The sequence below is a fragment of the Pagrus pagrus genome (genome assembly GCF_965226575.1).
Source record: "Pagrus pagrus genome assembly, chromosome: 3".
Classification (NCBI taxonomy): Eukaryota; Metazoa; Chordata; class Actinopteri; order Spariformes; family Sparidae; genus Pagrus; species Pagrus pagrus.
The window spans coordinates 13,999,816-14,026,642 of NC_140187.1; the positions used below are offsets into that span (position 1 = coordinate 13,999,816).

The window sequence follows — 26,827 nt, forward strand, 5'->3', positions numbered from 1 at the left end:
TGACAGGAACAAGCACTTTATACACAGACTGAAGTGCCTACTGACTCACAGCATGGCAGCCAGGTTAACCAAATCTCACCATCAGTAAGAAACACAGGAGGAGCTAACAGCATGCTACTGAACTTACCAAGTCGCAAAAACAGCATAAAAATGTAGTGGATAAATGTAATTTAAGATGTAAATAAACAGTACCAATGCACAATTTAAGTGGATGGGTGGTTTTAGTTAGTTAGTTAGTAAATTTTAGTAATATTTGATGATAATTCAGGCTGCTATTAACACTGCTTACCTTACAGGACATGGAAAAGCAAACTTTAAAAAAAGATGGCGGCCTCCGGGGAGCGTAACTGAAAACTACGGCATACTGCGAGGTACAAACAACAAGAACTACTGTATTATTGAGAGATAGACAGCGCAACATTGCCACCTAGTGACGTATACACGCCACTGCCTTACATAAAGATCAATCAAATAAGACTTTCCTTTGTGACCGTTGAGCGTGCTGGTAGGTCAATTTTATAACCTATAGACAGAACAAAATATATATTACAGAATACTTACTGTTTCCACCCGTTATTCCAGTGTTAGTATTAGTTTTTACCACAACTTTACAGGGATGAGAACGAGTCGACATCGATCTTAGCTAACGCTAAACGTTAGCTTCATTCTGTTGAACTATTCCTTTATTTAATCAGCCTTAAACTCAAAATGTAACGTTCAACAAAGAACGAACTAATAAAAAAAAACAAATATATCTTTATTTAAAATCTTATTTCACAAACGGAGTAACGTTAAGGCACAGCTAGGTTCTTGAAGACGTTAAAGGGTAATTTGATGCCGCTGCGTGTGTCCTCAGGACTGTAGAGAGGAGGGAGGAGAGAGGCAGACATACACACACAGGCAGGCAGGCAGGCAGGCAGGCACCGACCTCAGCAGCAGCAGCAGCAGCAGCATGACCAGAAGCCTCCACAGCAAACAGACCTGACCACTGTGACACCGCGCTCCTGTGGAAAGTGAGACACGCCGCGGCTTTTCGAGGCTGACACTTGAAAGATTTGCACAACCGGAGAAGAAACAAGAGCAAACCGCCAGCGGGCTCCGTCTGCTCCGCGCTTCAAAACACCGAGCAGGTCAGTCACCTTCCGCTCGGTTTACAGCGTGCTGGGAGCGTTGTGAGTGTTGTGGCTGCTGGTTGGATGTCAACGCGCTGAAAACCACCTCGTAAACTAAGTTAATCTGTTAAACACTAGAGTTTGGTATTTTAAAATATACAGGCTATCTATAAAACCTACCACTGATGACAAACACGCGTGCTTGTTTTGTGAAATTAAAACCCCACATCTGAACTCAAAGTTGTTGAAAGCTAATCAAACTGAAAAACCTCTTTTATCCATCCATGTCAAATGTACCTGCTGGTGTGAGGAGCACTGACACGGCCGGATGTGATTGTCTCGTTAAGGTGGACACTTAGTGGAGAGTGACAGACTGCCAGTGGCTACAGTCAGGGGGTGGTGATGTTTGGGGTGGAGGGGAGGAGGGGGGTTGCTGTCACAGGACTGACAACTGGCACACAGTCAGGTGTTGGTCCATAGTGTGTCTGTGGTCCATAGTGTGAGTGTGAGTCTGACATGCAAACACCAAGCAGAGGCTTTAACCATCAAAGTGGTCACGACTGCTCAGGTAAGAGACTGTCGCACTCCCTCTGAGCTTATAATGCCGAGCAATTTCGAAAAGCAACCCCATTAAGGGTGTAGATTTGTGTGAGTTGACAAGATTTTTCTTTAATCTATGTATTTTTATATATTCTTCTCTCATGTCTTTATCTTCTGTCTGTTGTGGGGAACATCAGATATTGCACAACGCTCAGGCACTTCTGTGTTTTTTTGAATCGACTGGAAAATCTTGGTCGTGACTCAGCAATAATGTGGACACAAGCGCCAGACACTGACTTCTGTGTGAGGGTTGCTTTTGTGGCTCCGTGGTGGCTGACTTGAACTGGCCTGATGCTGTTTTATTATGATGTAATAATGGCGCTTTGACGGTGAATTTCAAACATCATTTTGTTGTACAAGACTCAAACTTTCACTGCCGAGGGTGGGTCAAGATGTTCACCGTATCTGTGGATGTCCTTCTTGATCACTTTGTGTGAATATCCCTCGGCGAACAAACAGGGAAAACTTAAACAGAGTTATTTGGATATTTTAAAGCAAATACTTTTACATATATAAAGCTATTTAAGATACTTTTGACTCTTGATATTCATAGGTCGTACAAGTCTTTTCACACTTAAAGAATCATAGTGTTTTTGCCTGTTTTTGTTTGACATTGGTCAAATGCAGACCATCCATCTATCTATCTATCTATCTATCTATCTATCCTACACAGCAGTACATCTTACACAGTTCTCTTGGATAGATGACCAGTTTCAAGCTAATTTAAAATCTCAACAAGTTTATTTTGAGAAACAGTCGCTTCCCATTTGATGGCAAATCAATCAGCATCTTCTGAAATAAGCTGCCACTTACGTAAAGTAAATGCTGTTCGTAATAAATGGGCTTAGACATGCCAAACCAACTGTGTGGTCTTTGAGAGACACGCAATAATCTGTAATAACAATAGCCACATATGTATTCAAAAAAACATTCAAACAATTGACAAAAAGTCAGATAAACAATAGCTAAATCGTTGCTGGCGAGATGCTGAAAATAAATTTCAGAAAAAAAAGAGAAAGTAATGGTACAAATCAACTGTTCACACTTCCTGAAAAGTTGAATTCTTGAATGCGAGTAACAGGTTTTTACAGATAATTCTATAATGATTTAAGAGCGGGGACATAACTCATCAAACCGATGCCATAAATATTTAAGCGTTATTTAAGCGAGTGATATCATGTGTTTTAGGTTCATTAAAGGTTAACATGTCACCACAGATGTAATACGGCTATTTTAGAGTTGGAGAACTTGTGATTTATTTGTGGTTGAGAAATAATCTCTGTTTTGGAGAAGTTAAAAAAGGTCATTTCTCTGGTTTACAGTCCTCATCTGGATTAATGTCATAATATCCCTTTCATACTTGAATGTGGAATTCAGAATTTATGTGGCATTGGGCACAATTGTTTGCATTTTCTCACGTATTTGTGCATCAATTGTTCATTTTTTGGCAGCTGTTTGAGTTTTTGATTATTAACAGACTGAGTGTAGAAACTTGTACAATATCTGATTAAAATCTTCTGAGACAGGAAAACACATATCTTATGTGTGTTGTAATCTCTACATGTAGTGCTTTAAGTCTGACCGTCTGACTAAGTGTTGATACAGCACCAGTTGGTGATTTATTCCTGATCAAGTTATATAATTGCTAAAGAGCTGTGTGTACAATATATGTGTGTGAATGACTGAGACAGATTTGGACTTTGCTCTGTTGTCATAAACGGAAGGAGTGTCTCGAGATACCATGCTATGTTTATGTTGTCCCTCGCACGGCCCGAAAAGCGATGTCTAACTCTCTGCAGACAACATGCTTCCACGCAAAGCTTTGTTTGAGTTGGTATGAAGACTGAACTCAGGTTTTCAAAGACGCCTCCACTGCAGGATTCGTCTTGGTTTTGAAAATCTGTGTTTATTTAAAGTACAGGAAGCAACAGGTTCCAGTCTTCTGAGAAGTTGTTTGCAGCAGCTTTAAAAGGTTATATGTATGAAACCTCTGTAAGGGCTAAACATAATCACTGCATGAAAGGAAGGAAGATGAACTGCACATTTATACCTGTACAAATACACAGAGAAATATAAAGAGTGTTGCACTCAGTTCAGCCCACAGATAGTTAACCACTCATGCCTCTACACCGCTGACATCCTGGTGTTTTTACTCAGCTTTTCTTATGGTTATTGCAAACATTTTCAAAAAGGACGCCTTTGATTCAGTTTTATCAGATGACATTGAGACAATGTTGACACAGTTTGGCCTTAAGGTCATCAATTTGGTTTGTAAATTAGGTGTAATTATTAACTTAAAGGCTAATCATTTCACCATTTGCTTCTGGAAGCAACATGTTTTGCTGCAGACTTGGATTTATTTTGACATTAAATAAAAAGTGGCACGCAAGCCGGTTGTTTGCTGATGAAAAGTTAATCTTGTCTCCACCGTACTCTGTATAAGCACAATATGCTATTTGAAGTGTCCTCCTGAATTTATGTAAATTATATTTTAATTAATGATGAGTGGGATTTAGATAAATAATCAAGATCTTTTTTGATGTGCTTGTTTTTTACATTATTGTAGAGTTAGATCTCACATCCAGTATGACTGGAGAGTCTGTAATTGTGAGTAGGCGTTGAACAACGTGATCTTATTCTAATTCTATCTTTAGCTTTTAGGAATACTCTATAGGGCAAATGTGTGTCAACAAGTTTGACTCAAAAGCTGAGAAAGCTGCAGCTGTTTAAGTTCTTTTTCTTCTTTATTTCTATATATTGTCAACAAAGCCTACGTAACAGTTTTCAACATGAATCAGTTGTTACTGTTACACCTGTTTACATTTTCTCTTTTTCTCAACAATGACGAGATGTGGTGAGGACAAAATGCTTTAGTCACAAACACGTTCTGGCATCTGAGAAGTGACTCATGTTCATGACAACATCAAAGAACGTTTTCAGTTCTCACCTCTTTACACTTTGTATTAAATGCAGTCATATGTCTTGATGAGAAAAGAGCACACGTTAATGCAAGGTGTGAATGTGATGTCTCTCGGGCCATGTCCATACTTTTTTTTTTGGAAAATCCAAACATTTTTTATTTGAAAGCACCTTAAATCTCTAATATTGTCTCACATCCACAATTTCCACGCACCCAAAAGTGAACTTTTTTCCAGATGATGGGGTTTGTCTGCTTAAGACATGGTCACAGCAACAGAAGTAGGATGATTTTCTGTTCTGGATGGTGATCTGTTAGAGCTGCAACTAACATTTTTTTTCATTGTTGACTAAAAGTGACAAAAAAGGTCAACAAGAGTCTAAATCATGTAATTTAATGGATAAATCCAAAAATTATTAAGTCTTTAAAATAGTGAAAAAAGCCTGTTACACTTTCCTTAAGACAACATTGATCTTGTCATCAGATTCAGAAGCTGGTAGAGGCTTCGCCATTTTTCTAGTGATTAATAATCGAAACAGTTGCTAATTAATCTTCTGTAATACATTTTTGTTTTGTTTGTTTGCTTTGTTGTATCGCTGTCATAGTGTTTTTAGATGGCAGCAACTTACGTGTGTACAATTCTATCATAACTGAGAGAAAATTCAGCTACCCTTGTGCGTTAGTGTTGCGTCCCTCCAAACAAATTCACAATTTACTGAATTACCAAAAAACAAGTGACACACAGTGAAGCTGAAGCTTTTGAGGACCTGTACGGGTCTGAGGCAGTTCCCTAGTCGTGAGTTCACCCATGCACACACAAACATAAAGACGCACGTCAACTGACACAAATAAACACACAAACACTAAAATTAAGACTTTTCCTTGCCAATGCACTTTAACATAGATATATTTTTCAACAGACAGGGATATCGAGCAACCTTTGTCCTAAATTCCCTTTTAGAAAGATGTGGGAGCAAACAGCAGCTCATCAGGTCAAAACCTCAGTCTCTAGAGGGAACTAAGACTGACTCAGACTTCATGTGCCCAAGGTTCTCCGTGGGCTTAATTCTTGAGACATTAGTAGTTCAGGTCTTGCTAGGGATGATGTATGATTTTTGCAATCTGCCTACTCAATTTCATATTGGTTAATAATGGTTAAATGCCAAAGGACCTTGGAAATGAAAGAGGAACAATGACTGTAAATAGCTTTCACTCTTCCTGGAAACTTTTTGTACATCTTCTTGTCTTCTTCTTGTTTAAATAATTTGACCGATCTCTCAGCCCCGTTTGCGTTAGCTACTGTTGTTTCACCTGTCGAATTATCCTTTCTCACCCATATTATTCTAATAATGATAGGGCGGGAGATTTGCGTCTCCATATTCCTGTTCATTGTTGAAGCAGAAGGTCCTTGATTTCAGACAGGCAACCAGAGAGACAGTTTTGTTGCTGGCAGATTTTGTCAGTTGTAGCCAGCTAATTAAGTTCACACAGGTCCATTGGTTAATTATAAACACTGGCTGATTTTTTTTGTACTGTTTCCAGCTGGCTCACATTAAAAGCTAAAGCTGTAGTTTGTGTCACAGGCATAAAGTCTGCATCCTCACTGAAGGATGAGCCACACAGAGGACTTGGAAATAGAGAAACGACATTGTTCTTGCAGTTTAGAGGTAGTTAGTACCATACGGTATGATGGAGAGAAAATGTCAGATCTGACTAGTGTAAACAAGACATAGCTGCTAACACTACCATCATCACTCATATAGTAGCGAGCAGGACCAGCTGTCACACAGTTGAGGACTACTACACAGTGGATATGCTAGTCATGAACGGGGCTTTTCCTTTGTTAACATAAACCACAACCCTAAGTCATGTAAATAGTTAGCAATATGCTATCTCTTGGCTTTTGGGTAATGCTAGGAGGCTAACAATTGCAGCTAGGGTTTTGCGATTAGAGTCCAGCGCTGGTTGGTTTCATGGGGGATTTCCATCATTTGTTTTACTGATTTAATGGTCTTCCGCTGAAGAGCAAGTGAGAGACACTAATCAGCGACAGTATCTCATTGAGTGAGCTAACTCAGGAGCACAGTGAACATCCCCTGAGCCAAAGAATGAGATTGCCAGTAGCAAAAGCATGATGTCAGTGTGTAGAGCCAGAATATTTCCACATCTAACTCAGTAAATCAAGTGTGTATTTCAACCAAATCAGAGTTGATTGTTGCACAACTTATTTTGTTTCTGTCGGCGTTGAATGTGGTGTATTTTATGATGAGTAAACAAGGCAACTTAAGCTAGTGTTGCTTAGGTCAAAGAGAAAATTCAGAAAAAGTCAGAAGATGTATGCTCATATAAAAAGGTTATGCATGCCCATGAGCGAATTTAAATTGTTCCATTTGGTTCTCCTGACATGTATGGACGTATTTTCTGTTTAGTAAGAAAAATAGGTGTAAATATATTTCACTTCTTGACAGGTTTTGAATGTTGCAATCTCGCCGCTCACCCACATCTCCCTGTTGAATCTGCGGTGGGAGTCATTCATGAGTCAGTTCGCAAGGGGCAGGTAAACGTAAATGAACCGGATTACTTAAATAACTGTAATCTATATCACAAGTGTGGGGAGAGAGGACTCCGCCACCCTGTGCATGCTGCACACATACCTCCATGAATATTTCAAGAATTGCCAGTTGTTGAGCTGATGATGGCCAGTTGGAAAATTTTAAGATATTGCCCAACCCAAATGGAAGCTTACATTACAGCTCACAAAGACACCGTTCAATCCATTCCTTACACCTTAGCTTATGTGAATTTGGTTTTCAAAGGGATAAAGCATGTACGCCCAGTATCTTCCTCACTACAGTCCCATGCACAATGTGTTCAACGAGTTGATTTGACAATGACAGGGAGGGGGTTAGCGAACGGTCAACTCTGGCACTCATTTTCGTCATGCCAAACCCTCCTTTTTCACAGACAATTCTAAATCAGTTTCTTTTTGCGTACACCTTTCCTGGCACACGTGTTTACAGTTCGTTCTGTGAATGAGAGTCACGTCATGTGTTGTATTGTTATTGTCCTGCTAAACAGCGTCTGAAGGCAGCCCACTCCCGTTTTTTCCTTTCCGCTTCGGGGAACAGGGCATGACCCTTCCCACTCCGTACCTCTCCCTCTTCCTACCGTGTTGCCCTCCTCTCACTCCCTGTCTCTGTCAAAACACGAGTTTAGCTATAAATCTTTCTCACACGACTTCCACAACTCAGGTCATCCTCAAACAACGTGATCATTAACTTAAAAGACGTCATCGTAAGTGACAATCATTCTCCTTCTCTTTCTAACCGCCGTGCCTTGTTTTCAGTGCAGCGCCTCTCAGGCTTAGAGGTGTGTGTATGTTTGTGTTAATGTTTGCGGGTGTGTGAGACAAAGATAGATTGGATTTGGTTCTGCTGTCATAAATGGAAGGAGTGCCCCGAACACTGCTTTGTTTACGCTGTGTACACATGTCCTCATACACATATGTCTTTTAGTGTGACAGTATGGCACATGTATGTATATCTGTGTGTGTGCGTGTGCGAGCGAGCGAGTGAGTGTGAGGCCTTGACAGCATGCAGCTCTCCTTCCCTTATCCAGCGAGGAAGCTCTTGAGGCTCAAGAGACTCATCAACTATTAACTCATAACTATTTAGAGGAATTGGGGGAAAGTTCATGTCCTCAGATTATTGTTAAAACTACAGATTCCCAGACACACACACGCAGACAAACACACACACACATAGAAATATACTACAACTGTGGGTGCTTTCTCTTCCTCTCAGTCTCTCTCTTTACATGTGTCTGTAACTGACCTGTAGTTTAGTAGTTTAGTATAGTTTCAGTGTACTTATATGCCCTTGCATGTGTGTGTTTGTCATTAAACGTTTGTCATTGTTTGCATGAAAGGGTTTGATATGTTTCTTTACAGTTCCCCAGAGTGCTGTTCACTGGACTTCTGTCACCATGCCGCCTGTAATACAAGGTCCACCTCACGTCCCATTCACATTATGATTCTGACAGCAGTGTAGAACATATCCTGATCATCAGTGTAAATCTGGCAAGAATAGCCTTTCCATCACAATCACAATGGATAATTAAATTGTGTGACAAAGGTCAACTTCATTGTGACATCTTAATGTTTTGCAAAAAGTGTTCTGGCAATGCCATGATTTGACTTGAGCATGGAGATATAAAACCACGAGGAGGTGATTGTTTTTTTTTTTTTTTGTTTTTTTGCTAACTTAGGGCAGGGACTCACTTTCTGATTGTTGAGCTGATTATATCTTTGATATGGGTGTGACGACTAAACAACCCCAGGCTGTCCGAGTCTGTTGACACTGTTGACAGCTGGAAGATAAAATCATACAGTGTGGTGTTCTAGTCGTTGGTCTCCTAATTTGGTCTCTTTCCTATTATTGTATATTAACATGTTTGAGGTTTAGCTTTGAGATTTAACGATTCATCACAGACACCCACGAGATCTAGCAGGTTTAATATGTGTACCTGCCAGTGACTCCAAATCCTGTAGTGTGACATTTGTTTTTGACCAGGAATGACAGCAGCAATGACCTAAGGTCAATGAGAGTGCAAGAAGAGTAAAGTTATAAAGTAAAAAAATGATCCAGTCTCGCACGAGAACTCCAGTCTTGCGCAATGTCTTGCGTCTTTTCTGGTATCGCTTCCACGTGAATTTTGTTGCCTGTAGTTTGGAGACCAGACAAATTTGCCAGGGATTCCTCCTGAAAAGTTGAAAGGCCTTAAAATGTGTTACCTTCTGTGCTGATCACTCATGTAATGGCAACTTCAAAATGCCCTATTATAAGATTGACAGTTTTGTAATGTGATCAGTACAGAAATCTGACGACTTTGAAAGTCGTATAGTGTGTTGGCGGCATGAGGGGTAATGGCAGGCGTATTTTTTAAACTTTGGCCAAGTTTTTATTCTAAGCTAAGCCAGTTGTCTATTGGTTCTAGCTCCACACTTAATGCAAAGACACAAGAGTGAAATTGGTCGTCTCATCTAACCCTTCAGCAAAAAAGTAAAAAGGCACACTTCCCAAATCGTTATTCCTTTCAGTTGACCTCGCACATAATTGTGATCATAGATTAAGTGTTATCTCTTTTTTCACTCAGCTGTTCAGAATGTCTGTCAGTACTAAAAAAAACACTTGACATTGGTTGACACAGTCATCATGTGTGGTTTGGTCAGCTATCATACCTTTCAGCTAGACTTCACTTCTGTTCTGCTTTAGCAATTCGTCACAGCTCCACATTTCGGCTGGCTCACTGAAAAAACATGATGCAGCCCCTTGGCGACAACAGCTAGAGCGTTAGCAGCAAGGAGCAAACAACCCCAGTGCTCCCACTTATGAATCTTTTAGTGAGAACACACTAAAGTAAGAGTTTAGTTCGGTGGGTAAAGCTGAATTTGCACTGATCAGAGATAAACAAACTGTATGATATGATGTGATGAGTCAGTTTGTCACACCTGAGGTTTTTCAGATGCAGTTTCAACTTGTACCTGAGGTTTTATATGAAGATTTATGTCTGTACAGTGGGGATTGATATCAGTTTCATGAGCGCTTGGGCAACATATCAGATACCTAGCAGTCACCTCATCTATTCAGTCTTAATCTGTCAAAGAAATGACTGAATGACTTTCCCTCTTGGAAAATGATCAGTTCAGCATTTTTTCTAATTGTCTTTGCATCGTTGAAGGGATTGGTTACTCTCTCAGTGCTCATTTGTGATGAGAGTGCAGCTTGACCCTACCTGACCAACCTTTACCTCCAAAATAACACAGTGGTGAGTCGATGATTGACATTAGCAGACAAACTTAGACCATGGATGTGTGATGAGAACTGGATACAGGCGTTCATTACTATGAAAGTTGCTCAGTGGCACATTAAGTGACAAAAGCTCAACTTCCAAGTAGAAAATTAACCGGATGTTCCCCGCAGCTTCTGCATTGTAAGGTCCAGCATGCACTCTAAAGACTTGAATGGGGATAAAATGATTTGATTATGTGGTTTTTCTAGACTTTTCAAATGTTACCGGACTAAATGGATCAAATTCTGACAGTGAAAAGAGTCATTTTTCGTGGATTGATGCCAAAAATGTTTCCACTGTTTTACAACCTTTCCTTTACAATGTGTGCTTATTGAATCATGTATTTTTGGGCCAGTGTGCATCATGTGACAATGTTGCAATTACATGGTTCGGCCACTATGTCAAATTAGCTTCAAAGCCTGCTGCTCTTCCTGCCTTGTTTCAATTCGTCTGTCTCCTCGGCCTCATGCCCTTGATAATTGTTTTACCTTCAATAGGAGCACTTTTATAAAAAAAATTGCTTTGCGTTTTTTTGTGCATGCCTGCAAAGTCACGTAACTTAAATACAAACTGAAATGCAGGCAGAAGTTTCCCATTGTCACTGTCCAGAAAGAAGAAACCACTTCTCTCTGGTTTGACCAGAAAACGTGAGTGAACATTTCTGCGATTTTATTCAGTACGATTTGAAACAGATTTAGTGTAAGAGGCATACAGTCAGTGTTCTACTGGATGTTGTGCTTTTCAAAAGTTTATTTATTTTTAAAGGATAATTCACATAGATCAACATCACTGTGAAGTATCAGAGTTAGCCAAAAGAGGCTCACTTTTGTTGTCCGCCAACCAGATGTTCAATCATGTGAGATTCTAAATAGCCTTTCTATCATTATAACAAATTGTACTGTGCTATATCTGCTATGAATAAAAACAAGAAGGATCAACTTGCTGCTACAACTGCTGAAATCTGTTCACTAAAATTAGAATAATAATAATAATAGGACACGGTGAGCGTTCCTCTCCAGTTTTTAAACCAACAGCTCTCACGTTCTGGTTAGAAAGTAGCTGCTATGATTTTCTCTGTAATTAAATCAGAGAAGCAGCAGGCTTGTATCGTGTTGGTATTGCATGAGGAGGCAGAAGTGAGTGCGTCACGGCTGTCACATCGACACTGAGTGACTGAACAGGGGGAGAGAAGTGCAACCAGAGAGGCATGATGAGGTCGCCTGTCAGAGTGAAGCAACAGGAAATCATCTGCATCTGATGTCTACCACCCTACACACACACACACACACACACACACACGCTCACACAGAGACACTCACGCACACACACACTCACACAGGAGAAAGCATAAATACACTTTTACACACATGGGCACACATACACAAGTTTGAACTGTACGATTAAGAAGAGACCATTTGACCTAAAAAAGAAATGATGAAACCACATACATTTGCGCACACACACACACACACACACACACACACACACACACACACACACACACACACACACACACACACACACACACACAAGCAGACCACATGATAGTTAGCTGTCTGAACTTCTGCTGAGCCCAGACTCTGTCAGAGAGAGAAAATATGTGTGTAGTTCCCTTTCTATCGGTCATCACTTCCTGAGGAAAAGCATGACCACACACACACACACACACACACAGACACACACACACACACACACACACACACACACACACACACACCGGTCTCTATCTACTGTCACTGCCACTGTCACTTCGTTACTGTTCAGTGAGCTGACACTGAACACTCTCTGAATTGAAACGGGAAGAACAGGGTGAGTGGACTGTCCTGTGCCCTGTCTGTGTGTGTGTGTGTGTGTGCGCGCGCGTGTGTGTCACTCAGTTCATCAAGTTGAATCAATGCATGAGCTGTGGGTAGCTACATCTGATTAAAGGCTTTAGGTTGTCAGATAGATGCAGTGATACGACTGTAATTTTACGAAGTTGTGTGGTGAGTCCATTTCCACTTTTAGTCTTTACGCTCAGACATCAGTGCTTTATCAGTGAGATACTGTGCGTCAACCAGTTTTGTCTGATATGCAGTCCATCTTCTCTCAGACACTTTTTCAGGTCACAAGCTTGCCTGTGTTGTAGTTTGGCTGTAGTTAGCTTAAAAACCTGCAGTTCAGAGATTTCTTATCCCTAATCGGGCCAAACAACAGAAAATCTGTAACTAGGTCATGTGAGGCAGCACCATATTCTTCTTTAGGTAGTCTATTATTTTGTGTTCTTGTGCAAATGCATGAACCAGGTGCTCTTATGAAGTAAAACCACAAGGTACATTTAGAAATGAAGTAGAAAGTAATTGTTTTGGATTAAATAAAAAAGAAATCAAAGCTGCGTGTGCTTTTTCTGCGTGTGCAGAAAAGCACATTTACTTCACTTTGAGCCCATTAAGGAGACGTGCCCTGCTGACCTCAGGTTCACCTGATGTTTCTCAGTGATCCTCTTTCCTGGAAGTTGAAACTCAAAATTATACGATAAATCAAATAGAAATCAGAGAAAAACAGACGTTGTCTACGTGCTGTCATACTCAGAGTTGTGCCAAGCAGACAGAGATTGTGTGGTTTTTAACCTCCTGCTTTGTCAACCTTTGAAGTTCAGTGAGTAAATTCATTACCAACCGAGCAAGTGGGTTTTCAGACACGAGGAGACTCTCGTTTTTGTCAAGAGGGCAGTCCAAACCTCTAGCTGACACTTTGTGTGCACGCAGTTTTCCATCACTCTCCTGTTTGATCATTTAGGTGCAGAAAGGGGAAGGCCCTCTCAGGTGTCTCTGCCTGTAGTGGCTTCACACCACCAAACACCAAAAAGTGCTAATTTCCTGAAGAGTGAGGGAGGGTGGCTGCTTTTTCAGCATTTTAACACTTCATGCCACTTTTTGCAGACTGCTGTTTCTGATGCTCAGGTTCTTTCACATTTAAACAACAATTACAATGAAGCAAAATGATTTTTTTTTTTTTTCATTTACATATACGTATATAGAAAATATGGAGAAATAAAAATCATGTAAGTAGAACAAAATAATAAGTAAAATATAGGCTAATACTGACAGCCAGGTGAGTAATATTAAAAAATGTACTCTAAATTGAACTGTAACGTGAACAGTTTGTGCAGTAATGTAGTATGTGCATAAATATATAGTGCATGTGTGCAGGATGAATATATAGTGTGATGGAGTAAAATAGATATATACCCTGTGGTGTGTACAGTTATATACAGTAAGTAGTAACAAGTAGTGGCAGCATAAATTAGTTCAGTATAAAGCGACAGCCATGTGTCAGTGTGGTGTGAGTAATGTGTCATAAGTGTCTCAATAATTAAATGTGTTAAATCAGCACTGTAGAAACAAAGCACAGCATTATGACAACACATGATCTTTCCACAGTATATCCCACAGTTTCCTCATGCTGGACTAAACAGGCAAGAACCAAGCCCACTTCATTTTTTTCAAAGAAGTTGTGGGGACTGTGAGGCAGACGTGCAGGCGGACATATCTTTTTGTTTTAGTCATTGACACTGAACCACATGCTGTTTTACATGAAGAGGTCAGGAAGTCACAGAGCTCTGTGCACTCACTCCCTCTGTCTCTGGCACACACACACACACACACACACAGTCATACACAGGGGACGACTTTCATCTTAAAAATGACTTACTGTGCAAAAACAAAACACACACACCTTCTTCTAGAGAGGAAGCACTCTACAACATGTCATTTTGTCACCAGGATGTTATAAAGGCAACAACGAGGAAACTTGTCAAGTGTTGAGCTGAGCTAAATTAAGCAAATGTACAGCTCTGCTAGAGGGCACATATTTACACCTACTTTCACTCTGATGAGTTAAGTTGCATTCAAAGACCATTTCTATGAGTGTATGTCATCTCAATTTTAAAGTTCTCATGTAGCAACCCAATTGTTTGTATCCAACAAAATTAATTCAAATATCAGCACATGTTTCTGTCAGTGCTGTTGATTGAAGGATTGTCTGCTGTGACATGAGTGTTGTGGTTCTCACCCTCAGAGAGTGAACATACTTTTCTTTCAAACAAAAAAGATAAGAGTGTTAATGCTTCTGAATGCAGCGGGGCAGGTTCTGCCTTTTGTCCGACATAAATATACCAGACATGCTTCTGTGACGACTGCTTTCCTAAACTGCTCCTTACCTTGTGCATTTTCTTTGTTGGCATGTTAAATGACTTACTGTGAAGGAGTGGAGGAGGCTCCTACACCCACTGAAAAAATTATGATGATGCCGGATGTTTTCGGCTTATTCATTCAGAGCTTTTTCGCCTTTTTCTGAGCATTTCCTTCTTTGGAACTTTTGCATGGAATCTAATAAAGTTTGTTCATTAAATCCAATAAAACTCCAGGTATTAATAGGACTTCACCCACTTTCTGTGAGGCAATCTCATCCCCAGCTTTGCTTCAGTCCATTTTGGACCGACTTGTTGCTGCTGTGAAGAAACACGAACGCTAAAACATATTTCACTAGTTTTGCAACTTTGTCCCCGAAGGAAAGATTTCACATCTCTCTGTATGACCTCCCAGTTTCACCTCTTTTTCCTGCTTTCATAATGTCAGAGCAACTTCATTCCCTCTCCTGAAGTTAACTCTACAGTTTTTATAATGTTTTTAATGTTCCAGCTTTTGTGGCTCAGTCTGCACTTTTGTTCATTTCACTCCTGTCTCAAATCATCTCTTTGTCCGTTCAAAGATCCTTAAAAGCTTTTAAATGAGAAGGTTGATGCTCTCTACTGAGGTTGTGAAAAGTATCAATACTGAGATTTTTTTATCGATACCACATGTTTAAAATGATACGATCTCCGTTAATCAAATACTCGGTAGCATCTGAAATAGGGAAGCTATAAACAAAAAGATCTAAAATCAGATGTGTATATATATATATATATATATATATATATATATATATATGTGTGTAGCGAAGTTACCAGAACTTCTGGTATTGTGACAACCTTAATCTTTCAGTGTGCGTCGGCCCACACACACACTGTCAGTCCGGCCGGTCGGTACAGTAGCTTGCCAGACCTGCCTGCCAGTTTGCCGTTGGCCTATTGTTATTATGTCATGATTGAGGCAATAGCTGATAGAAAGTCCTCCTACACGTTGTACTCTCACCTGGAAGACGAGTTCTGACCTGTGGAAATCTGAGACCTGGCAGGAGACGGCGGCACTACTGTCACGCACGTGCTCACACAAACATACGCATACACACACACACACACACACACACACACACCTTTGCAAACATAGTACAAACTGCTTAAAACTTACTAATCTGTCACCTTTTATAATGTCTGACAGGCTGTTTGCCCACATAGCACTCACAGATACAAACATGTTGAATTCAGTAGATTCTGTACTACACTCTTAGAGGACAAGTTACAGTACAAACTTGTTTTCATGACATGATTTAAGCACCATGGTTTAACTGCCAGGCTGCAGCCGCCTTCCTTTTTTTTCTTTCTAAGTTGTGTTGAAGAGCCTGCTCAGTACCGAGCATGAATTTCCTAAGATAAGGGGTTTTTCTTGAGGCCTCTCGGGTGCAGTTTGGTTTTTTGAAGTGGTCTGGGGACTCGCTCTCTGTCACCCCCTTTCACTTTATCTCTCTAGAGCTCTCTCTCCCACTTGATTTCTGTCTCCAGATGTACTCGATGCCAACCAGGACACAAGTTGCTCCAATGCTCCGTCTATTTTAGGTTCGGATCGGCTGGCTACTGGCCAACAAACGGAAAAATAACCAGGTTTCTCTGGTTATAAATAGTCAGCATTTTCCCCTGTAGCAGCTTCCAAGGCAGTGGAAGCTACAGCCGGCTGACACACACACATGGATACGCACACACACTCCTCTTTCTCCCTCTTGTTCTGAAACAATGTCAGAGTCGAATTTTAAGTGGATCCCCCGCTAATTTTCACTGCCGCAGTCCAAACAAGTAAAAAGGAAACAATAAGTAGTTGAGAAAGGAGGATGTTTGCTCCGCGGGGATGTTTTGCCAAGTAATTTGGAGCCGAGTCAAGCTGTTTCTATACCTGGTGCTACTGTGCCATCGGAGTATTGCTATTTTAGTTTTGTCCTGTTGCATAATTCATCGCATTCTTTGTTACATTTTTTTCCAAATCAGGCACTCGAGGTTGATTAGCGGAGGTTTATTTTGAGAATCAGTGTTGGTTACAAAAGGTTGTTTGGCAGGCCAGGTGGTTCAGTGCAAAGACCTTTTACTCTATTGATTATTTATAAACTGTTGCTGGATTGTCTCTTCCTTTTTCTTGAGTTTAAAACAAGGTCAAAATTCAAGCATGGCATTCACGTGGGAAAACTAAATTGTTCCCAGTATTTATATTTAGAAAACAAATGTACCAGCCTTTTCCTTTCTACTGTGGAAAGATATTCTGACTTTAAATTTAACATGAAAAGATTTTTGATTTGTGAGAGAGAGCAAAAATCCTTATGTCTTAAAGGATAACTTTGGTGATGTTTTATATTCCTCTTTTTCTTGTCAACAAATTCCAACTAAGACCAAAACCAACAAGCTAATGATCGTACTAATAACAATCATCTGAGTATCTAAACCCTGATACAGCTTATTCAATGTGCCATGGATCTTAACTATGTGCATAAACTATTAAAAATACACAAAATGAACCACGTGGCCGCACTGGGTGCCTTGTTCTGTCATAACGAGACACTGCGGTGAATTTTAGTCGATCCCACCCACTGCAGCCTGCTGCAGTATATTCTCACAAGAGCATCAAATATGTATTAATCCACAAGCTAAAATAGTCCCCAGGAAATATACTCATTACTACTAATGGAATAAAGTTTGCTAAAAAAAAAAGCTGTTTTAAAAACAGAACTGTATATGTGTTGCCATATTTTAGTAGGGTAGGGTAGGGTAGGGTATTGTGAGGCACATTGTTGGTTTTGGACTTTTAATTGGATTTTTCTGGATGTTTTATCCTTTAATATAACGTTTGTCAGTTTTATGTCACCTTATTTTCAAGAATATAATCTTCTCTGCCTTTGGTTTGTAATCGATTGAAACACACATATCTGTAAGGCCTGTAGTTTTCAACTACCACATTAACAAATAAATACATCATATAAACAAGATACTGTAAAAATCTTCTGCATCACCAAAAGTTGTACAAACTCAACCCTGATTAAAGAGCCGTGTGTGTGGTTTGCTCTTCTTTGGATTGCAGTCATGGTGACTGGACTTTGACCATCTCGCCAGATTTCCCTCATCCAATGTCTGATCTGAGTTACATATTATAACGACTGTAGAGCATTCATTCATTTGTAAGTGTAGTGAATAATAATAATATGTTTTTGTCAACAGAATTGATAAAAAGACCAAAACAAACAATGAATTGATCCTAAAGACAAGTGTGTGTAGCTGATTTTTGTTGCGGTACTGAAGTTAATAAAATAGTCCCAAATGTTCAGCACAAGGCATGGAGTTGCACTGCTTTTTCCATTGATCGCCCGGTGGCACATGTAGCCACATCTGATGCATTTTTGAAGCAGCAGTGCCTGAAGCAACGAGTCTCAGTGTGATCAGAGCTTCTCAATATATGTAGGCCCTGTAATTTGTTTTGTGTCTATCCCATAAACATCGCCTGCTGCTGTAAATTCTTGATAGTGCTCCAAATCCACGGCTAAAAATAGGCCCCAACGACTCAGCACTTATTGCACTTGAGTAAGGTTGACTTAAAACCACAGTGTCCAGCTTTTTTGGGGAAATTATTAAGCCATTTTTTTTTACATATATTTGTGAACTTTTTGAAAGTATTTAGTACATATGTAGTAGGGATAAATGGGCTTGTAGCTGATAGCCACTGAAAGGTAGGAAAGTCTGAAAGCATTGGAAGAGGAACAAACGCATTGTTGGTCACCAGCTACGTATATCCTTTAATAATGCTGACTACAGTCTTCCTAAGAAATAATAATAAAATCCCTAGAAGTTGAAACAGCTGAGTAGTGAGTAGCAACCCAGTTCTTAATGAACAATCGGTAACACATTTCAGCATTCAAAACATCAATCTCTGACATCCTTGACCTGACAGACTGAGGCTCAAACTGTCCCTGCTTTCGGGGTGCTTTGGTTGAGCAATCACACGTCGTGCCACCCAAACAGCAACAGAGGAAGACAGTGTTTTGAGCTAAAGAGACGTTCCTAAGGGTTCGTCTTGTACTCCCTGTGACACAATCTGACTCCTTGTTCTAGATAACAGACTGCAGGAATGAGCTGGGGGTCCGGTGTTATGTATGTGTGTGTCTGTGTGTGTGTGTGTGTGTTTGGGTGTGTGTGTACGTGTGCATTGTTTATATTTCGGGCGTTTCTGAGCGGACATATTGAATCATTAACATTATGACAAACTCAATATGTGGGCTTGTTTATGACTTTTTTCATAGTCATCGTTCTTCTTCTGTTTCTCATTTCCTTTTCTATCTCATCCTCCCTTCTCTCTCCTTCTCTCCAACTCTTCCTCCTCCTCCCCTCCTCTCTCAAGATCTTCTAAGTGCTGTTTTCTTTTAACAAGGCCACATACAGTCAACAAAGGATATTGCGTCAGCTGTTGCGTCACTGCTTCATCTCTCTCTCCACAGCAGACATGGTGGACACCCAGCAGCTCCTCGCCTGGCCTGTCGGTTTCAGTCTCAACGCCGTGGACCTGTCAGAGCTGGACGACAGCTCCCACTCCCTTGACATGAAACATTTGTCCACGTTGGACTACACCTCCATCTCCTCCTCCTCCATCCATTCCTCGCTGTCTTCCTCGCTCGTATCCTGCATGTCCCCCGCCGCCGTGGCCTATGACCCCAGTCCACCGCAGAGCGAAGAACACCTGACCAACATGGACTACACAAACATGCACAGCTACAGGACGGAGCTGGACACACACAGTAAGTCCAGTCTGTGGAATTGGTGGAGCTGAATCTGTTTTCTTTATGCTGATTATGTGCACACACGCCAATTTTTACAGCAAAAGTCTTCTGCAGGGGTGGAAAATGAATCTTTAGCGACTTGTTTGCAGTCGATCAAGTCCTCGCACGAGAAAGCTTGAATGCAAAAATGCATCACTTGTGCTGACACATGAGAATAGTTCTTTCTCGCCAGTTAGAGATTACAGGAAGAGGTGAAACCAACAGGGCATTAAACCTGAAAATGTGCATAAGAGGTCAAGTAAAAAAGTGCTGTCTACTCCGTATCCTGCCTGCCTGATGATGTCTCTCTTTTATCAGACACGATCAAACTGGAGCCGGAGTCACCTCCACAGCTCTCTGACAGTACCGTGTTCTCCAAGCTCCAGGACGATACTCCGGCGTCAGCGCTGAACATCGAGTGTCGTGTGTGTGGAGACAAAGCCTCAGGGTTTCACTATGGCGTCCATGCCTGCGAAGGCTGTAAGGTAGGATAAAATAAGTTGTACTGGGGGAGAACGTATAGCATGTGTTTAAACACTAGAGTACACCAGAGGCATATATTGTACTTTTTATTCCCCTAATACGTAATAATAATAATAATAATAATAATAATGTAATATTGTTAAAATTAAACGTTATTGGTCCCTGAGAATACATTTTTCAAGCTACCCAAAAGATTAACTATATTAAGCAAGTAAGTTAGACCAACTTTACCAGCTTCAACATTAAAGTGATGAACATATGTATATATCAATAATTATAATCTAATGATGTTTATTTATAATTTATTCATGTATAACTTTGGCAGCTTTTTTCTGATGCTTATACCTTAGTATCAGCATACTTTAGTATTCCTACAAGATCTGAGTATGTCTCCAACCTGTGCTCAAAAAACCTATTTAAGCAAAACTATTTTTGCTTAAATAATACTCCTATCGCTCCGAAAGTTATAATCTGACATTATTGGCCCCAGGCTCAGACTGTCCCTGTTGTCTGGGTGCTTTGGTTTTGAAATCACACAGCCAGCCACCAACAGGGATCTGCTGTCACAATGCTATTTGTTTTTCAAGTAGATTTCTTTGGACAAAATCAGTTCTTCTCTCTTTATTCGATTAATTCTGGCCACATGAGAGATGCATATTATGGTTTAAATTGCAGTGCACAGCAGTGGAAAATAATTTGATTACTGCTCTCGAAAGGTAACGCTCAAGATCTAGAAGGAAAACAATTGACAGTCGTACCACTTCAGAGTCATGCCAGGAAATGGCACAGGGTGTAGCCATTTCTACTGCCAGTCTCTTTTTTTTTTTGTCATCGTGTTTCGCTCTTCGGTGAAACATGTTGGTGGAATAAATAATTCTATACTGCATGGAGACATGCAAGTGTACAGTTTTTCATCCTTTTGATGTCTGTCACTTTAACCACAAGACCCATACACTGTTTTCCACTCTGCAAGGGCTCATCAAGGCTTGTGTTTCTACACCCGGCCCCTTAAACCCTCTGTCTGTCTGTCTGTCTGTCTGTCTGTCAGTCAGTACAGAGTATAAATAACTAATAGAGTGGGGGTGAAGTTTCACACTTATTTCCATTTTCTTTGAAATATTGAGACATGATAAGAAGAGGAGCTATAAATTGTGACTCTGCCCTCTGAAGACATATGAGATGGATTCTCAAAAGCAGCAACACTACGTATGTGTTTTTTATTTTTTTTTCCACAAGTGTGAATTTACTCGAGACTGATTATAAACAAAAACAACTGTACATGCTGTGTTTCTATTACCTTCAAGTCTCTGCAGCATAAGAAAAGCTCACTTCAAGACCTTGAATAGAATACACTAGATGTTGTTAGATTAGATTACTTTATTTTTACTAGACAACTAAATTAGAGATCATCTGAGAATCTAAATGTTATTTAAGGTTACGACAGTTTTTTATTTATTTATTTAAATATGAAACTTTTTCCATTGCATTCTGGAAGAAAAAAACATTCACTATGATATCATCAAAAACAAAGGGAACTGTGATATGTACTGAGGGACCAAGAAAATGGAAAAACCTGCATGATGTAACTCAGTGAAATAATTACATGACACGTTTCACCATGAACAAGGACATTATTTTTGATCCTGCCAACATACACCAACCTGCTGCCGTAATCCTTATTAGCAAAACAAATCAGTGTCTAAATATAGTCCCCAACAAATAAGCTATTAACTCCTGTTTGAGGAGCAGTTTTTCAAAACTACAGTGAGCATCCTTTTAGCCTGTTTTGAAAATGAAAGTATGTGTTTGTGACAGGAAGAGGAGTGCACTGTTGTAAAAAGTAAAGATTTTGTGTTAAAATATGACATATGGTAAAAGTGAAAGTCATCCACACAAATAGTTGAGTAAAGGTATTTAAGTGTACACAAAAGCTTTATATTGTGTTGGAATTGTAATGGACTGCATTGTACTAAAAGGTGTCGACAACAAAAGTATTAAAAACAACTTTCAGACCGGTGACAAATTAAAGGAAAAACCTGAATGATTGAGCGGAGAAACAGAAGTGTTTCCTTCAGGTCTAGAAGGACAAGACACAAGCAGGCATTGAATGGTTTAATGAGAAGAGAAACGATATGAATGGGAGAATGGGAAGAGTTCCAGAGGGTGGGCGGGTTATGTTGGTTTTTCCTTCAAATAATCACCCATCTCTTCTTTTGAATACAAGCAAATACAACAGCACCAGTCACAGCCTTGATCATTACAATAGAGTTAAATCGGCACCTCTCTGACACTGCAGGGACTGTTGTGTAGGGTTTACTATAAGGCACAAGGGTTTCTGTTTTTTTTGTCCACTCAGTTTAAGTCATACTATACCTTCAGAGGCTGAATGAAGGTAAGGTACAGAAGTCATTGTTCTGCTGGAGTCTCAGGGGAGACTCACCAGAAGAGGGGGTCAGCCAAGCAGGCAAACGCTTAATTGTTTCAAAACAGAAAACATTCTTTATTGAGGTGGAGTCTTGACCCCCTTTAACTTCCTCTTTCTTTAAATAACCTACGATTAAAAAAGGGAACATCTGTGGATCCCAGGAATGCAGATTCCAAACATCAGCGTTCACGTAGAGTCCAGATGTTGATTTGAATGCTGACAGGAAAAACCTCTACTCATAAAGCTTACAGCCTTCAGGTTTTTCTTTTTGAGTCTATTTGACTTCAATTCATCTTTCCATTAGCTTTCTTAGTCAGCATAGACAAACACCGCTGCTGTCAACAAACTCGTGACTGTGCAGCGTAGGAGTGAGCGTTGGGAGTTTGACCAGGGCTGCATAGTTAATAGCTGAGATAAGCACAAGTCTTATGGCTCCCTTGGTCCTAAGGTTGAAAACATCAAAGCAGGAATCCACCCTGAAACACAATTGCCTTTAAACAGACTGATTGACTTCCTAACAGATTAGAAAGAGCCAGATATCTAATCTCCATTTATCAGTCAATAGATGCTGCATGGAGCCAACAAGAAACTTGAATCGCATGACGAATATCGAAGTAGAGCATTTAAAACCAAAATGATTTGTTATGCTTTTAAAGAAAAAGAGGATCTATTTTTCATCTGTTCTCTTTTCTGTCCCATTTTCTTTTAGGTTTTCTCAGTTACAGAAAACCTAGAATACCGATAAAAGTGTTATTTTATGTATTTATAAGGTTTCTACAGTACTAGGACAAGAAGAAGAATGAAATAAATGCCTCATCATACTTTAATTGTCTTATTTGCCAACACAAATTGTCTCTCAATCATATTTTTTCCATTTTATTAAAGATAATAGTTACATTAAAGCGCATATTTCCTGCTGAAGCGTGCCGGAAACCTCTTAACAGTTCCAAGAAAAAGGAGCATGATCAGCAGTGTAGAGCAAATGTCTTCAGTGGCGATATCTGTAGTAATTCTCTCTCTTTCTTTCTTTTTTTCTTCGTAGGGTTTCTTCAGACGCACAATCAGGTTAAAGTTGGTGTACGATCACTGTGATCTTCACTGTCGCATTCACAAGAAGTCCCGCAACAAATGCCAATATTGTCGCTTCCAGAAGTGCCTCAACGTCGGCATGTCACACAACGGTAAGATAGTGAAACTCTCCTACACACCTTTTAGAACAATTGGTGTACAATCACAGTACGTATGCCATGCTTGATTCATTTGTAGTAAGATAAATAGATATATATTACAAATGACACATTTACAGTTGAGGCCATGAAAAGCTGAATAGTTTCTGTACATTCAGGTGTCTTCATGCTCACTATAAATAAGCAGATGCTGTTTCAGACAAATTCTCCTCTGAGGCTCAGGAAACGCCTCCTTGCAGACCACCTCTTTTGATGCCCTCTGAGAACAGCAGCAACTTTTTCACCACGCTGCTGCCAATTTGGTCTTTGAGGTGTGGTGGCGATATATGCAGCATATGCAAGTGCACCACTGCCTTATTTGTTGCCATTTGCTTCCTCTGTGGTCTTGTCCTGTGTCACTACCCTCGGGCCATGCTTCAGTTCCCAGCACTTGTGCAATGTACCTGCACCCACAACAGATTGTCAGAATCGAAACAGCAGAAACTGTGTTGAGATGTTTGGTAAACTGAACAATCGAGCCACAGTAATCACTAGACTGGTTTTCTTTTCTTCACCTCAATATTTTAAGCTGAAATACTTCTTTAATCAATTTATTGTCAAGATATGTAGATCTGGAGTGTGGTGACAGCTATGGGTGGAGATATTCACGAATGAAGTACAAGGCGCCTCTCATCTTTACTGCTGTTTGAATGTGTGGAAAGATATGGATAGCGCAGAAGACATATACTTATTGTTTACAGTATGTTTGTACATCAGTGATGTTATCTCTGGTCAAATGGTCATTGTGCTGCCTTCATGGGCCTGTCAGAAATGTCAGAACTACAACCTGAGTGTGCGGGAACAATGTAAAACAGGTTGCATATGACAGAAGTGGTCGGGATTTTACAGAATCCCAAAGTTTATTTGTCTATGACATTTTTTCTGCAGTTTGTTCTGTTGTTTTATCAGCACATTAATATACACTGTTGTCAATTTAAGCATCAATTTCAGTTATAGGTTACAAGCAAGACCAGTTTAAAACACAAATTGCAATTTGCAAATGATCTTGTGCAAGCCTTGTTCAGCCATGATGCACCCACACAGGTGTTCTCACCTACAGTAAACACACCAGGTCTGGGTAGAACTGCACTGAATACTGCAAGGCTGCCGAGACCGCCCACGCTCACACACCTGTGGGCCGATCATTTGTGCCATCAATCCACCGGCAGTTTCCTGTTGCTTTACTACTGTTTAGATTCCATAGCTGTGTTTAAGGTTTTCATTAGCTGTGCACTTTAGATTTGCAGACAACAAATAACTGAGCTCAGGTGTGATTATAACTGCATTATGTGTTTATTTGAAATGACTCAAACTTTTCCCTCTGCACTTCCTGCCATCACACATGCTGTCTCTCTCCTCTAGTTTGAAATAATCAGTTAGCCACTGAAAAACAAGTGGCTTTTCATCAGACAGCAGATCACTAGCTCCAGAATGGAAGTACAATATAAATCTTTTACGTAATCATAAAACTCCTTTTCCCTCCTTTGTTTCCTCAGACATGATCGTTCAGCGGTAGAATAAGTTGTTAGCCTTTGTTGTCCACTTGAGCACATCAAGCCTGTTTTTATATCTTGATGACTATCCTCCCCAGGTGAGTTTCATCATGAATGTCACGGCTGTGTAGGCGTGCACAGGTTGTGCTTGATTGACATCTCCCAGACTCGCCTGTTAGTTTTGTTGCACCTGTTTGGGTGGGACTGCATTAACTCTTTATGCACAAACTTTGAGGGATTTCTGAAAATGACCAGCATAGTTGAAGTGTGAAGAGTCTGAAACTCACATTTACCTTTCGTCCAACAAAAGTGCCTCCTACCCTGCGCTGAAGAAATATCTGGTGGACAGGTCTGAGATCATAAATCTCTCTAGTGCATCACAGTTTCTATTGGCTGGCCATGCACATTTATACAGGCTGTTACATACTTACATGCAAGATAAAGTTAGCAAAAAAAAAAAATTATTAAATTATTTAAAAATATTTACAGAGATGCCAGTGTTATGTACTTATACAAGATTTTGCTTGGTAAAATGTACTTTAATCTGCAACATCTCACTTCAGTTATTTAGCCTGGTGAAGGGAAGTTAGACAGGAACTAACACCTACTAATAGTACTTTTCCGCAACGAAGAGTGAAATCCAGAGTGACAGCTTTTTTAAAAACTGGTGAAACCAGATAAATAACTGTAGACACCTACGTGAGTGCACAGGAAAGCTTAGCCCTATCTGCGCCTCGTTTCAACTAGAGCTGCAAGGATTAGTGGATTAATCGATTCGCTGAAAAAAAAAAGGGAATTGCCAACTAGAATGGCCTCATGTAGAGCACATAACTCCACCAAGGCTCAACAGTCGTTTTTCTCCACATCAAAAGTACTCACTCAATGATCCCAGCCGCCTAAATAATCTGGATTTTTTTTTCTTCTTTTTTTTTTTAACTAAGATTCATTATTCCTTGAGGGAAAAAAATCCTGGATTCGTCCCTTTATCTGGATCCACACCAAAAGTTAGTGGGGTCCATTCAAAAATGTCAGACGTTTGCTTATTCCAGCTCCTTCAATGTTTCAAACATTTGCTGCTTTTCTTTGTAATTTATGATAGTGGATGAAGAATATTTGGGTTTTGGACTGTTGAATGGATAAAGCAATTTAAGACATGACTTTGTGCTCTGGGAAATTGTGATGAGCATTTTTCAAAAAGATGTTTACACTTTACTCACAATTAATCGATTAATAATGAAAATAATCAACAGATTAAGATTTTCTTTTCATCTACCGACCTGTGTAACAGACAGTGTGTGGTCTAATTTTCATGAGCATCAAGTGGAATTTCTGATATTTTTGAACCATCCTCATTTTGCGTTGTGTCAAACAACTGCTATTTTTCAGATCTATAAAAGATGCATTACATTGTGGGATTGTTTGCAGAAAATCGTGGCCACTGCGAAAAGTGCGCTTTATCCACACGGTGTGTACCCACGTCATTCTCTGCCCTTTACTGTGATGCTGGTATTGGGATTTGAGGGACATTACGGCTCTGTGGTGTACACTGGAGGCTTTTGTATTTACAGCATGCTATCACACAAAAATCTGCTTAATTGTTTGTCCTCTCCTGCCACTTCACCTCTCTGTCCCAGTCCCTGTCCCTGCCTCGTCCTTCCCCCATGTCACTCTTAAGCTATTTCACGAGGTTCAGCTTTGTAGGTCGGCTCTGTGTGGGTTTTTATTTAATCAATGAT

General features: G+C 40.0%; 1 protein-coding gene across 4 annotated transcripts in view; it reads left to right on the forward strand.

Annotated features, from left to right (window-relative positions):
• Positions 1 to 438: 438 nt before the first annotated feature.
• pparg (peroxisome proliferator-activated receptor gamma) overlaps positions 439 to 26,827 on the forward strand; it is a 34,009-nt gene continuing 7,620 nt past the window's right edge. The window contains exons 1-5 of one of the 4 annotated variants that reach the window (XM_084348964.1): positions 439 to 505; positions 857 to 1,130; positions 19,147 to 19,443; positions 19,783 to 19,949; positions 23,415 to 23,553. In XM_084348964.1, the coding sequence (XP_084205090.1) occupies positions 19,152 to 19,443; positions 19,783 to 19,949; positions 23,415 to 23,553 (598 nt within the window). In that variant the 5' untranslated portion in view covers positions 439 to 505; positions 857 to 1,130; positions 19,147 to 19,151. Of the gene's footprint in view, positions 506 to 856; positions 1,131 to 1,597; positions 1,681 to 19,146; positions 19,444 to 19,782; positions 19,950 to 23,414; positions 23,554 to 26,827 lie in introns of those variants that run through there. The other 3 variants (XM_084348965.1, XM_084348962.1, XM_084348963.1) reach the window with 3 other exon arrangements.